Here is a 14912-nt window from a genome sequence, read left to right on the forward strand (position 1 = left end):
AAAAAAAAAAAAATGCCAGGGCTGAATATAGCTCAGTGGTTAAGAAAGCTGTCTACTCTTCCAGAAGACCCTGATTTGATTCACAGTGGTTCACAACCATAGTGGCTTTATTCCAAGGGTGTTGTGGAAGTTTTGGTTTATGATATGTAAACATGTTTTTGTTTTGTGGGATATGGAACTGATTCAGGTTGTCCACAGCAGAAAACTATTTGCTGCATTCAGGCTCTAAGAGGGGCGCTTTGCCAGCTGCAGAGTTTAATTCTGAGGACACTGACAGGGACTAAAGGCCAGAGAGCAGAAAGGGGGCTCTGAGAAAGATGATTCCTGTTCCCCTTGCTATTCCTGGTTGCTGTTGATACAGCATGACACCCTGAAACACAGATTGGGCTTGCTCTAAGGAACCCAATGACCCTAACCAGCAGTAAATAGCTAAGGAAAATTATACCCTTTCTCTCCTACCTGGTGTTGGGAGTTGGAAGGGTTTGGGATGGAAAGGGAGAAGGAGCTATAAGAAACCACAATAAAACTGATTTCTAAAAGTATGACAACACCAGGGAATCCTAATCTCTTCTGGCCTTTGCAGGAACGAGGCCTACATGTGGTGCACTGACATAAGTGCAGGCAAAACACCAGTACACATTTAAAAAAATGCCAGGCAGAAGCAGGAGGACTGGTTACTTAAAGCTAACCCGCAGCGTTGTCTCAACAAATAAACAAAAGGAAAGCTTGTATGTGTACTTATAAACATTACGTGTACTTTAAACAAAGTACTGTTCATTCTATAAACCTTGCATTTTAAAAAAAAAGGCAAATGTATTTCTGAAATAAATTCTGACTTACCTTTCTAATGGAATATAATGAACTTATAATAGATACTATGGACATAATCACAATGGCTAGAGCATAGTAATAGTATTCATCAATGCTCCACAGGATAACACTGAACAGTTGGAAAATATAAAATGGGTTGAGAACCTAAAAAAAAAAAGAAAGAAAGCTACATCAAGAGTTAAGAATGAAGTGAGGGGTGTAAACACATGGATTTCCCACCACTTGACACTCTCAACAACCAGGTTCTTAAAAGGATGGGCTCTATATTCTTGCTTCCTACTGAATCTAAAACTTGAGCCAATAAGCTTAAATTATTTACATTCATTTAGATTCATACTAAACCCAAATACAGATTCAACTAGAAAAAGCTAATCTGTATGAATGCACTGTACTTTGTTAAAGTACATTTACTTGTAATAAATTCTGTGTTCTGGGCTAAGATGTAAAACTTCTAATCAAACAGAACAAATGTTTGCTTTCAATGAACTCAAAAGAAAATTTTACTTACATTTCAAGAGTTCATTGACATATAATGAAAGGATAAATATGTGATAATGCGGATCTTTCTTAATTACCTACCAATGTCTTTGACTGCTGATTTTGTGCTTTTCAAAGCACTTTCATGTATACAGTACCATTTTTCTTCAAACAAACAAGGAATTTTTTAGAAATTATTCCAACTTTATCCATAATAGGAGTACCAGGTAAAAATGTTTAAAAAAAATAAAAGATGACTACTTAACAGATACTATCAAAGTATGGGACTTTCTAAATTTCTTAATCATACACTATGTTTGCAGGCAGATCAAATAGCTACATTAAGAAAGTGGTGGAAACAATCATGTTTCTAATAAAGTATCCACCCAATACAACTTTTTATCTACAGCCAAAAACCTCAACAAAGACTGGCAAGCCTTTTTTCTACGCACTCACTCACCAACTTCCTGTATATTTTCATAATACTTTATTCACACTGCTAAGGCAATTATAAATGAATCCTTACTGCAAGAACTAACATGCTTCCTTTCAGACCATGCTAAAAGTAAAGTCAAATTTCCAGTACTATATATATACACCATGTGAAGTGAAAAAAGTAGCAAAAGGTTACACATACTTGTATGGCAGGACAAGATTTAGATGTGAGACACACAAAAAAAGAAATTAATATTTTGAAAAAAAAAGTTTCATACTCATACCTTTTCTAACACACAAGAATTTTGCTTTCCAAGTAAAATATAAAACGAAGGAGAAAAGCAAGAATATCTTCTTAAACACGACTATTTCCAAATTGATGAATCTAATGATTTACACACAACAGTCTTACCTCTTTAATTAGAAGCTTAAAAACAGAAGGCACTTTTACAGCAATTTCATTTACTCCATAAAGCAACTTTCTATGACAGAAAAATACAGTAACTGTATTAATAGTATGATCTGGGAAAAGAACTGTTAAATATGGTTAAAGCCAATCATTCTTAGATTCATGTTTTTTAAATCTCATGTTTCATGACTAAAACACTCTACTTAAATAAAGTTGCTGGGTCATAGAGGTACAAGCCTTTAATCTCAGCATTCAGGAAGGAGAGGAAGACCAGCCTGGCGTACAGAGTGAGTTCCAGGACAGCCAGGAAAGGATACACAGGGAAATCCTGTCTCATAAGTGAGTAAAATAAAATATGCTATTTAATCAAAGAAATAATGATAACCAAACTCTGAGCAGTTTACTTCATTTTGACTACTAATTTTACATGTGACAAGTAACTTTTTTACTAGTCAATAATAACTATGTAAGCAAAAGGCTGTTTTGTTATGTCTATAGGCCTTTCTGAAATTCAGGCTACCTTCAAACTCATGGGAATCCTCCTGTCTCAACTTCCCAAGTGCTGGGAACAACCAGTGTAAGCCACCACAACTAACTAAGGTTCTCTTCTTGAACAAAGAAAAAAAAAAATTATTTCATTTTTATTTCATATGAATGAGTGCTTGTATCACATGCATGCACGGCCTAACAAGGCCAGGACAGCATTTGGTGCTCCTGGGACCGAAGTTACAGACAGTTGTGAATTGCCATGTAGGTGCTGGGAACCAAATTCAGGTCCTCTAGAAGAACACCCAGTGCTCTTAACCACTGAGACATCTTCTTCAGCCCCGAGAGCAACTGTTATTAAAATTTAAATTACAACTTACTTTTGTAAGAAATTAAATACATTTGAGAAATCTTACCCTACATTTTTTTTTCTAGCAAAAATAGAAAGTTCATTTCAAAAAATCACACATCTTTTAGAAACTTTCGTAAAGGTGCTTAGAGGCTGGAGGCGCTATCCCACTGTCAGAGTGGCTGCCAACCATACACAAGGCTTCAATTAATTCCAAACAACTGCATAAACCAAGCACGGTGTAGCGCTTTCCTGGAAGTCCAGCACCTGGGAAGCAAATGCAAGACCAGGAGTTCAAAGACATCCATACTTGGCTACACAGTGAGTGAGTTCAGGTGGGGGTTGTTAATGAGGCCTGGGGATATACAGAGCTCAACATAGAGTGTTTGCCTGCCCTAAGTAAGGCCCTGAATTCCACCCTAGCTCTGCTCCCTCTAAAACTCATAGGTTCTTCATTTCAATAGTACACTTTGTATGCTGTTCCAATTATAGCCTTTTATAAGGTATTAAGACTGAATTTTCTTGTTCAAACATTGAAAATATGTTAAAACAGTACAAAAAATTCCAATTCAATCAAAGAAACTAACATTTATCTTTAAAATATGCAATATACTGGCATTTGTTTGTTTTTGGAGACAGGGTTTCTTTGTGTAGCCCTGGCTGTCCTAGAACTCACTTTGTAGACCAGGCTGGTCTCAAACTCAAAGAAATCCACCTGCCTCTGCCTCCTGAGTTATGGGATTAAAGGCATGCACCACCACACCTGGTGACAATAGCCTATTTTCATACAAATAACATGAAAACCTGTGGCTCCCACTTTATTGTTTTATGTGGGATGTCCCAGCTCGTGCTTTAAATTCCCATTGCAGGAGATCTACGGTGCTACTAGTTTACAGCACACACCATCATCTTATGTCTGACTGAGAATGACACCCCACCCACTAAACAAAACATCCCACTTCAGAGACAGAAGAATGTGGAAAATCTTAGAAGTAATGAAATTAATTTAAAATTAAAATTTAAGGGATACATATTAGCTTTTAACATTTTCTATATTTCTTAAACTGTGGGAGTTCTGCTCAAAAATCAGTAAGGTTGTAACTAATAGTATGTAGTGTTTTAACTACCTATGTTATATGCTGGAGAATTGTCTATATACTTCTGAATTTAGGAGTTTGAGAACAGATCTACTTTAGTTGGATAAAGTTACCTGTAGGCATGCATCCCCTTTGTCAGTCCTGCACTATGCTTTTCATAAATTGATGTACAAGAAACACCTTCATCCAGTCCCCTAAATAAATCCAAAGTTTTTACTTTAAACAAAGTTTAAAATATCCAAATTAATTAATGCCTCATTTTGCTATATGCTTTACTTTAAAACTGTAACTTCCTTACAAATTCTTAACAAGAAAGTCATGAGAATTTTAAAAGCTCAAGTTCTTAATATAAAACAATGAATAGCTTAAGTCTCAAAACACAACTAAGTCATCCACTGTTATGGCTCTAACTAATACTTTATAAATAATATACACAGTAGCATTATCCTTTCAGTTTCCAAAACTTATGATTCAACAATCAACTAATAAAACTTAAGATAAAGTGTAACTAATGAGAATTCCAAACTAAAGATTTAGGTTTTTTTAATCATCTTTTTAGCTTTAAATTAAAACATTCTATCCATTTTCTTTCACAATGCATCAATATAAGTCCTTTCCCAAACAACTACATAGCTAGTTTCAAAGTACAGAATTTACAATTATAAATGTCTGCGAGTTAAAACAATCCTAACTGGGATCCAACTAACATATCTGTTGTCTCCAAAAAAAAAAAAAAAAAAGTCGTAATTATGCTTGTAATAAATGATACCAGTCAAACAACTCTAAAGCAAAGAGAATTAAACTCTACTTATTCCCTACATTACATATAGGAAAGCTAAACTCAACAACTTGATATTGTTAAGGTAAGCTTAAATTCTGTAAGTCTCAATGGCTGACAGAGACCAGGCAACAAGTATATCAAACATTCTCCCCACCAGAGCTCCTGACTTCTCTGGAATGCAGTACAAAGAGGGACTAGCAACAAAGTATTTAACAAGACACTGGAACTTTTTTTCTTAAAGCAATAATTCTTCCACTTTAAAAGAAGACAGGAGAAAATCAGCAGGCCCATTCCAGAACATCCTCAGTATTCCAAAGTAAGCATTCCAGGTTATTAACTTACTTAAATTTTTTGTTGTTGTTGTTGTTTCTACTGTTAAAACTTAGAACATTCTCTGGCATTCTAATGCAATGGTATTTAATTTGTGTTTGAAATAGTGAACAAGAGCACAACACAGAATCCTTAGGAGGTTAAAACAGGAAACTGGACACAAAATGAAACAAAAAAGCAGCAAGACCTCATCTTAAATAGTCTAAACCATAGTATTTATACAGTGTTGATTTCTACATACACACAACAAATAACAGATTACTCCAATTAGTCCTATCCAAAAATAATATATTTGCCAGTGTCATTTCTCATCAAAATATTAAAATTTTCTAAATACAGTGTACAAGTGAATGGGACTACAAAAAGAAATATTAGACACTTTAGAGAAAAGCATGGGGGATAGGGAATGGGCTCAGTAGCAGAATCACTGCTTATGGTCATCACCCAGTGCATACCGAAAATAAAGTTAAAGCAAAACAACAACTTAAAAAGCTAAGCTCTAAGATATACTCAAATTCATGCACATCAGACTCCTGGCTACTGGGATCACAAGCATGAACCACTGTATTTAGTTTTCTTCTACATTTTATGTAAAATTTACCAAGGAACAAGTTGCAGATGAGACTTACTTTAAAATGGTTAATAAAACTTCAAATAAAACTAGAGTTTTTAATAAGCGGATAAAGTAACGAAATAAAGTCTCTTTGATTTTGTTAACATGAGAATATAGCCTCTTTTACTAAAGCATTTACAAGAAAAGAAAGAAACTTACTTTAAGAAATCAAAATTGTGAATGGCATCATTCCAGAAATATCTTATGCTATGGTGGGTAAAATAACGCATCTGTAGAACACACATAATATTACATCAAAAGGCTTATCATTACCTCTTATAACATGTCAAAACAATCAACTTTCCATTAAGCCTAAAATTTTGGGAGGAGTGGAGGGAGGAGAAACTGGTCAGGATGTAATATGTTAGAGAAAACAAAAAAACAAAACAAAACAAAAAAATCCTAAAGTTTTTTTTAGTGACAGATATTTTACAAAGCATGTAATTTTATGTCAGCAGTAACTGCAAATGTAAAATTATAATGTATCTTTCATAATGTAGAATGGTAATAATTACAGTACCTGTTGTGACTGAGTCTGTGAGAATTTGTTCATCTCACACCTATTTTCTTCAGTCAGACTCTCAGTTAAGTGAACAGCATGGCCATTAGAAATCTTATTAACTAAAGATTTTGCATTCAAATTTGGTTGAGTTTCCAGAGGAAGAAAGTGAATTTTTGCACAAAACCACATTCTAAATTCATCCTTAGAAGAAAGAAAGAAAGAAAGAAAGAAAGAAAGGTCAAGTTATTTAGACATATTAAAGGACTGTCTGTATTTTTCTGTAAACCCCATTATTTACAAATTTGGTTATCTCTTACTGAGAGAGTATTTCCTACTTTTTAGCAAGAAAAATTTTTCATCAACTTTGACACATTACCAATACATTTTAGATTCCATAAAAGTTCACAACTCCTTAATTTACTCACATATACACTCAACATTAAATATTACAGCCTCTTAAATGCTTCCAATTAAGGTTCTAAACAAACTGCTTAAGATGTAATTTCACAGTCAATGGATGGCCTAGGCAATGAGGTATCTGGGCCATATGGGCCATAGTCCTAAATGGCCAGGACCTTAATATCTAACAACCTGGGGCATGAAGAGCTGTTAAGAGGATAACCTCAGCAGCTTTAAGATTCCTTCTCTTTTATCCTAATCACTGGAACAGTATTCACATCAAAGCTGTACTGGAAAAATACTGAACATTCCTCACTAGGTCCTAGGAATAAAGTCACAGTCACTTATTAGGTCCTAGGAATAAAGTCACAGTCACTTATTCTGGACAGTTTACACAAAGCCACTATTTTACTCTTTGAATAATCAGCTACTAGTAAATAGATACACAGACTTACAGTGGTCCTGAGTAGCACCACTTCACAGTCTTTAACTGCAGCTCTAATACATGTGGCTTTCACTCGCCACTCAGGCATCCAGTAGAGGAGGAGGAGGAGAAAACCACCAGTACAAATCACTCCTACAAAAACAATGGCGAGCTTCCAGTGGCATAAGTTATAGCCATGAATCTCCTGCACAGAAATGGCAATCGCACAATTAATGAGCAAATAATAAGGCAGATAAACTAAAACTTGTTTCTAAGATACATACTATTTTCTCAACTGATAATTTATCTAAGTTATTTTCAGTAAGATCATTGTACAAATTTTAGTTTAATAGTAAAATTTGATGTTTTGTATTTATATCTGATAAATGTGCTACTAACAGATTGCATATATACATATATATTTAAGATTAATGAGCAAATAAGGCAGATACACTAAAACTTGTTTCTAAGACACAATAGTCAATCAAATAAAATCAAATAGTCAATCACACAATAGTCAATCAAATAAAATCTGTGTGTACCATGTGTATACAGTGCCCTAAGACCAGAAAGGGGCACTGGAAATGGAGTTACAAATGGTTGTAAGCCTCCATGCGGATGCTAAGAATCAAATCTGGGTCCTCTAGAAGAGCAGCCAGTGGTTTTAACCACTCACCAAACCAACTCGCCAGTCCCTTTCCTTATAATTTTTATCATTTCATTGTTAAAAGCTTAAGGCTTAGCTGAGCCAGGTGTGGTGGCACATACTTTTAATCCCAGCGCTCAGGAGATAGATGTCTGAGTTTGGGGCCAGCCTAGTCCAGGAGTACAGGACAGCCAAGAATACACATAAAACAACAACAAAAAAGGTTTGAAACTGTCAACAACAACAAAAAAAAAAGTAAGAAAAACTTTTGGAATCAAGTGGACTTTCCTCAAATTCTGTCGTATATTTTTTAAATGTTCTACTTGAATACTCCTGTTAAGTCACATAGCTATGAAATACATCTAAAATTACTTGTTTTTCAGTATATGGACTCGGGTATTTAAAAATCCTGCCCCCACTTCAGGGTGAAACTGTTTTATGCTGCAGCAGAGGCATGCTTCTCATGGAGAGATAAATTGGCCATTCACACTACAAGAGAAACTAAAACCTTCAACAATTAAAACAAAACAAAAACTAATAAAGAAAAAAATGGGAAAAGGCTATATACTGAAATCCAACCAATATGGGCTTGCTCTTCTAGAGGAACCTGGTTCAATTCCCAGCACCCACATGGCAGCTCATACCTGTCTTTAACTCCAGTTCCAGGGCTTCTAATACCTCAAACAGACATACACACAGACAAAATACAAGTGAACATAAAATAGAAATAAATTATTTTAAAAAATCCAACCAACATAGTTGTTATATAACCCAAATTCAGATAACCAGTTAGAATTCCAGAAGGTGGTAGCACATACCTTTAATCTCCCAGCACTTGGGAGGCAGAGGCAGGTGAATCTCTGAATTGAAGGCCAGCCTGGTCTATAGAGTGAGTTCCAGGACAGCCAGGGCAACACAGAGAGACCCTGCCTGGAAAAACAAAATAGTAACAACAACCACCTCAAGTCAGGCCAGGTGTAATGGAATGTGCCTTTGATTCTAGGACTTGGAAAGCACAAGCAGGTAGAACTCGAGACTGAAGTCAGCCTGGCCTATCTAACAAGTTCCAGGCCAACCATGGCTTCATAGTTAGATTTTGTGGCCTAAAACAAGGAAAACACACACACACACACACACACACACACAGCCTTAGTCAGGGTACAAAAATTGAGATTTATGTGTAGTGGGGTTCTACTGGGGATCAAACATAGATCCTCAGTACATTAGCTGGACAATCACTCCACCACTGGGCTACGCTGGTTTTTTTTATCTTTTTTATTTCCTAGAAACTTATAAAAGCTAGTTACCATTTCATCTTCTTGACCCTTGTTGATAGTCTTTTTTTCTTCTTTGTCCATTTCTACAGTGGCTTGAAAGATGCTGTGCTTCACAACTGGTGAAGATAACTGCAGGAAAAGAAACAATTGTTGGCTTTCTTTAAAAACAGATCTTGGCTGTCCACCAGAACTAGATGGTAAAACCCCACTGCTGATGACACCACACACTGAGAAATCAAGTTGGAACAGAGCTAGAAATTGTCCCATATGGATAGCTTTCCTAGTGCCAAAAGGTGCTGTGCAAGCTGCTACTGGAGAAGTCACTGGTCTTAACCAGGTGTAGACTGTACTACAATAATAACCTGTCAGGCAAAACATCCTCATGGGTACAATAGGGTCATGACTGTTATATACATAACTTTCTGATTGGATTTGGGGCCCGTTTCACAGGAGGGAAATCATGCTTTGACCTATAAACCTGAACTATAGCCCTGTGGCTGGGCAAGTCTCAGGTCCTGGCGTGAACAAACCTATTATTCTTGTTTTGTCTAAACTTCAAATGTTTAGTAGATTATCACTGCTCCCAATCTTGGACAGAGAAACATCTTTCTGCAGTTAATGAAGCAATTCATAACTGGTAAAGTAGCTGTTAAAAGCTCAGCCCTAAACAGGACATCTATTTCTTCCTCTCCAAGGCTCAAGGAACACCATGGAATTATAGAGGGAGGGGACAGAGAAAAAAAGAAAAGAACCAAAAGATGGAGAGAAATATTGTGAAATATTGCCCTCAACACTGACAGCTGCACTCACAACCTCACAACAACAAATATGGCCCAGCAACATTTCACAGTGGGCAGAGAAGGGGCTCATGGGACCCTACACACCTGAGGAGTGACTGGCAGTTAATGGTTGCTGGGGGAGGAGAGCAATTTTTTCAGTGGAATAGCCACTAGTGAGTTACCCAATCAACCCTAATTAAGTTCAATGGGTAATACCAAAACAAAAGAACATGAAAGTAGGAAAGCTTGTTTAGAAAAACAAAGAATTCTGTGGAAGTAGGAGACAAGATGACAATGGGGGTGGAGGGATGGGTTTGCAAAAATATATTTTATGTGTATGAAACTGTCAAAGAATGATTAATCATAAAAAAACAAAAACAAACAGAACACTTTAATATACCACGGTGGTAGCTCACAACTTTAATCTCAACCCAACACTTGGAAGAGTAAGCAAATCTGTGAGTTCAAGGCCAGCCTGGTTTACATAGTGAACTCTAGGCCAGGCAAAGGTACACAGTTACATAGACTCTATCTCAACAACCGCCTTTAATTTTTTTTTTTTTTTTTTTTTGTTTTTTATAGTTTTGGTGTTTCCAGACAGGGTTTCTCTGTGTGGCCCTGGCTGTCCTGGAACTCTGTAGACCATGCTGGCCTCAAACTCAGAGATCCGCCTGCGTCTGCCCCTCTATCCCTGCCTCCCGAGTGCTGCGATTGTGCACTACCATCATCTAGCCAAACTTAATTTTTTTTAACAAACTTTAATTTCTATTACCTTGGGAAGAAAAATGGCACTGTTTTACATTTTATAAATTTCTTTAGTAATCTCTTTTAGTAATAAAAATAAAAATAATCTTCCCTTTTTAGTAACCTCATTGGCTGGGTGTCAGTGAACTCAGTGACAAGCTTCATAAAGAGTAAGGAACAATCAGGACTGTTCAGCCAGTGTACCTAGAATGGCTAGTTGAATGTTATCCCAATAAAAAAAATTTTGGCTAGGAATTACTAATATGCATGTAACACATTCAGTATTTGTTAAGATCCAAACCTGGTGGTACACACCTATAATTAATTCCAGCATTCAGGAGGCAGAGCCAGGGTAATCATGAGTTTGAGGAGTCTGAGCTACTTAAGCTTAGGGAGACTCCTCTCCTACCTCATACACATTCCCCACTGAGCTTGGTTTTCTGGCTGTTGCCTGCTGCTTTACTCTAAAGCATTTTAGCTCAAGGTAGATGAGTAAGACTCCCCTAAAGCTGATGACTTAAAAAAGATTATTTCTCTCATAAGTTAAATTGTTACATACCAAAGCTTCAGCAGGTATGGGTTTTACCGTCATAAACAGTGGAGGACCAAGAACTGGAGTGTCATTGTTTCTGAGGTGCTGAGGAAGCCTGCATAGGACACTGTGTATTACAGCTGAGTATTCTCCCACTGGGCTGTATCTGCAGCCCCCAGAAGACTTCCAGTGAGTGCAACCAAACAGCAATCAAAAATATTTAAGAGAAAGCACCTCTACATGTACACTTTTTTTTTTTTATCATGAATAGCAAAGGAATAAACATGGGTTAAATGAAAACATTCCACCACCTTATGTAAGTCGTTAAGCACCTCAGACTTTAGCACCTGGCAGTCCTAGCATTAGCTGTCCATAATACAAATGGCCAGTTAGATTTAAGTCATCGGTTTTAACCTCTTCTTCCCTCGCTGGCCTAGAGCTCACTATGTAGACCAGCTAGGCCTTGAATTCATAGATCTACCTGACTGCTGAACTAAAGGCATCTGTCACCACACTCAGAAAGCTCTAACTTGTAATACAGTCTCAACACACACACCCAGCATAAACAAAACTCTTTTTAACAACATCCACAGTAACTATAAAAGCTTACAGGCTAAAACTGAAAAGTCTGAGTCACTGCATTAAAACAAGGACCTGAATTTGACACTCTGAATCCACAGTGGAAGAGAATGGCCTCCTGAAAGCTATCCTGACACCCAACATGAGCTTCAAAGGGAGTGTGCACATGCACACCACACACTAAAAATAAGCACATAAAACAGGGCTTGTCTCTACAGAATACAGTGGAACACTATCACCTCCCTCAATTTAGACTGCATGCTGCCTCTGCCTCCCAGAGCACTAGGGCTAGAGGCATGTACCACCTCACCCAGCTTGGGGCTAATTTTGATAACCAACTTTGGTCATTTCCCATCACCACCATCTTTACATAGAGAGAAACTACTTCCAGTCTTTAAACTTAAATTTTTATTTTATTACTGTTTGTGTGTGAGAGTGTAGATGGGCATTCCAGAATGTGTGTGGTGATCAAGGCAACTGAGTTAGTTCTCACCTTCTACCATGAGTGACAGATACTGAATTCATCTCAGGTTTGTGAGACAAGCACTTTTACCCACTGAACCATCTCACTAGCCCCTGCTTCCAGTTTTTATAATCCTCAGTTACAAATAGTGATCAGATTTTTCCACATGTCTAACACAACAATAGACAAGAATGAAAAACGATTTAATGAAGTAAACATGAGGCAATGAAAGAAACTTGTAATGAACACTGTGAAGCTAAAACAACATGCTCTACACTTGTTCCGGTTTACTGAAGACAGACAGATCAGCAAACTCAACAGGGCCCAGCAGTCCCTAAGCTGCTAAGGCTGGGAGTCAAGGGAGACACATAAATTATGCCACAAACAAAAGATCTGTTAGAAATAAAGAGCAATGTGAGCATGGTGGCCCACCTATAAACCTAGAAGCTAAAAAGTAGAGGCAGAAGGATCAAAGTTCATGGTCAGCCTCAGCTACAGGCCAGCTTGGACTACACGAGATCCTGCCTCAAAAAAAAAAAAAAAAAACCCAAAACAACAAGAACAAAACACACAAACACACAAGGGAGGAAAGAGAAAGGAAAAGGTCCCCTAACTTTCTTTCCTTTTTTTTTTGGACAAGGTTTCACTATGTAGCACCAGCTGGCCTCAAACTTATTTGTACACCATGCTGGCTACAGAGATGCCCTGCCTCTCTACTGGATTAAAGGTATTTGCCACTACACCTAGCTCCAAGCCTTCAACTAAATACTTACTGAGATAAACTTACTAAATACTTGCCAAGACATTGTCAGTGCCAAACCCCCACGCCCCAAGACAGACAGACAGAGACAAAAATACACAGACATTCATTGCACCCTTTTTCCATAGGTCTTGCTATATACAAATGCCTGGCCACATACTTACTATGTATGTAGCCCAGACTAGAGCAAACTCATGGCAACCCTTTTTAGCTCAGCCTCCAGAGTGCTGGGATTATAGAAATGAACCAGTATGACTAGCTGGAATTGCCATTAAAAGCCAATGTTTTCATTGGGCCCATTTACTATTTACAATTTTCTCTAAATTTCGTTAAGTTGACCTTTATTTAGCATTAAGTATACTCCCAAGATCTTGAACAGTTAAAAAAAAAAAAAAAATAGAAAGAACTACTGCAATTATTTTTGAGTTATCATATGGTAATTTATTGGGTAAGACAACCTATACTTAAATTTTCCTAAATAATCACTGACCATATTACATTGAAGCTCTTTATACAAGAATTACTTCTCTGCAAGTCAACTGCTTTAAGACAAAAGTAACACCTTACAAATTTTACCAAAGTTATCAAATGATAAAATTAATTTAAAGATAAAATTGTTCTAAAAATCATCCATTATCACTAACTTTACATATAATCATACACCTCAGAGGAAACTACCAAGAATTAACCCTTCAAATACACTTGGAAAACTAATAATTCCAACTGTATTTACATTTAAAACATACCTACTATAAATGTATAATTAAATGTAAATGTTTATATAAATAAATCTGTAATATTTCAATGACTCCATAAAGATAAAAAATATAAAAATATCTTAAAATACAATGTATATTATGCATTTAATATGCAGTTATTGTCATATAGCCAGTTAAGACATTTGAATCATTAACAGCAACTTTCAAAAACACACTGAACAAAGCACACTTTTAGTGACATTTTCCCAATCAATTTCCACATCACAAAAGATAAAGAAAATTTTCTTACCAATAGCATTACACCATTGTTCCTCTCTGATGCTGATACTTCAGCTTTCAAAAGCTGGCTGTTTGTATAAAATTAAACCATAAAAATCCATACAAACATTAGAATTTTATGCCAAAATATTGATTGCTTTTAAAATAATTAATATACTGAAATATAGTACTTTTTAATTCAGCATATTTCCATGAGTTTTAGAAGATAGACACTTCTGTTCTTTGTCACTGGTAGAACTATTTGAATAAACCCTACTCTGCTAGCACACACAAGCACTAGTCACAATGCAGGCCTGAATCTTGATGCTATCTAGGCAGCAAAGGGCTAGGCTATTGTCCTTAGCCAAACCCTTCCTTGAATTTATAATGAAATGGATTTGCTTCATGGGGAGGGGAAAAAAATGCAGTGGAGGACAAAGTGAAACTATCAGAAATAAAAGTCACCAAGTTTAATGTAATGCTTACTCCCTAATGCGCACATTCCATAATTATTAAGAACCACTGAAATTAGTCTTTAGTGTGTTCTACAAGTTGCCAGACTATTTCTTCAAACAAGACAAACTGGCATCAATAGGGAAAGAACTCCAAAAATGTCTTAGATGTCTTGTTTTCCATAAGCATAATCTGTTCATTTGAGCCAAATGTGGTGTATATAGCTGTAATCCAGCATTTAGGAGACTGACGCAGAATAATGAATTCAAGGCCCTGTCTCAAAACAGAATTCCCAAAAGGTTCTTTTCGCAAGGTACTTTACAGAATGACCAGTGACTTAACTAAAACTTTAAGCACAGCAATTTTAAGTACTATATTTTGTTTTTCTTTGGAAGAAGGACTCTCATGTGGCCCAGGCTGGTCCTGCACTCACTCTCTAATTGTTTCTGACCTCCACATGAATGCTGTGGCATGCAAATGCCTGCATCCCCACATGATCTATATACACAAATGAAACTTTATAAACAAACATTTAACCCCCTTTTTTTTTTCGGGAGATAAGATCCTGA

At 36.5% G+C, this 14912-nt stretch overlaps 1 protein-coding gene across 6 annotated transcripts in view; it reads right to left on the reverse strand.

Moving 5' to 3' along the window:
• Atp13a3 (ATPase 13A3) overlaps window positions 1–14912 on the reverse strand; it is an 80133-nt gene that overhangs the window by 46533 nt on the left and 18688 nt on the right. For 5 of the 6 annotated variants that reach the window (XM_055624977.1, XM_055624979.1, XM_055624981.1 and 2 more), the window contains exons 2-9: window positions 13922–13979; window positions 9087–9185; window positions 7165–7338; window positions 6329–6511; window positions 5968–6038; window positions 4198–4278; window positions 2156–2225; window positions 841–975 (exon numbers count right to left, since the gene is read on the reverse strand). In XM_055624977.1, coding sequence (XP_055480952.1) covers window positions 841–975; window positions 2156–2225; window positions 4198–4278; window positions 5968–6038; window positions 6329–6511; window positions 7165–7338; window positions 9087–9185; window positions 13922–13930 — 822 coding nt within the window. In that variant the 5' untranslated portion in view covers window positions 13931–13979. The remainder of the gene's footprint in view (window positions 1–840; window positions 976–2155; window positions 2226–4197; window positions 4279–5967; window positions 6039–6328; window positions 6512–7164; window positions 7339–9086; window positions 9186–13921; window positions 13980–14912) is intronic. The other variant, XM_055624978.1, reaches the window with a different exon arrangement.

This window comes from Psammomys obesus, unplaced genomic scaffold (genome assembly GCF_907164565.1).
Source record: "Psammomys obesus unplaced genomic scaffold, mPsaObe1.curated_primary_1811, whole genome shotgun sequence".
NCBI classification, from domain to species: Eukaryota; Metazoa; Chordata; class Mammalia; order Rodentia; family Muridae; genus Psammomys; species Psammomys obesus.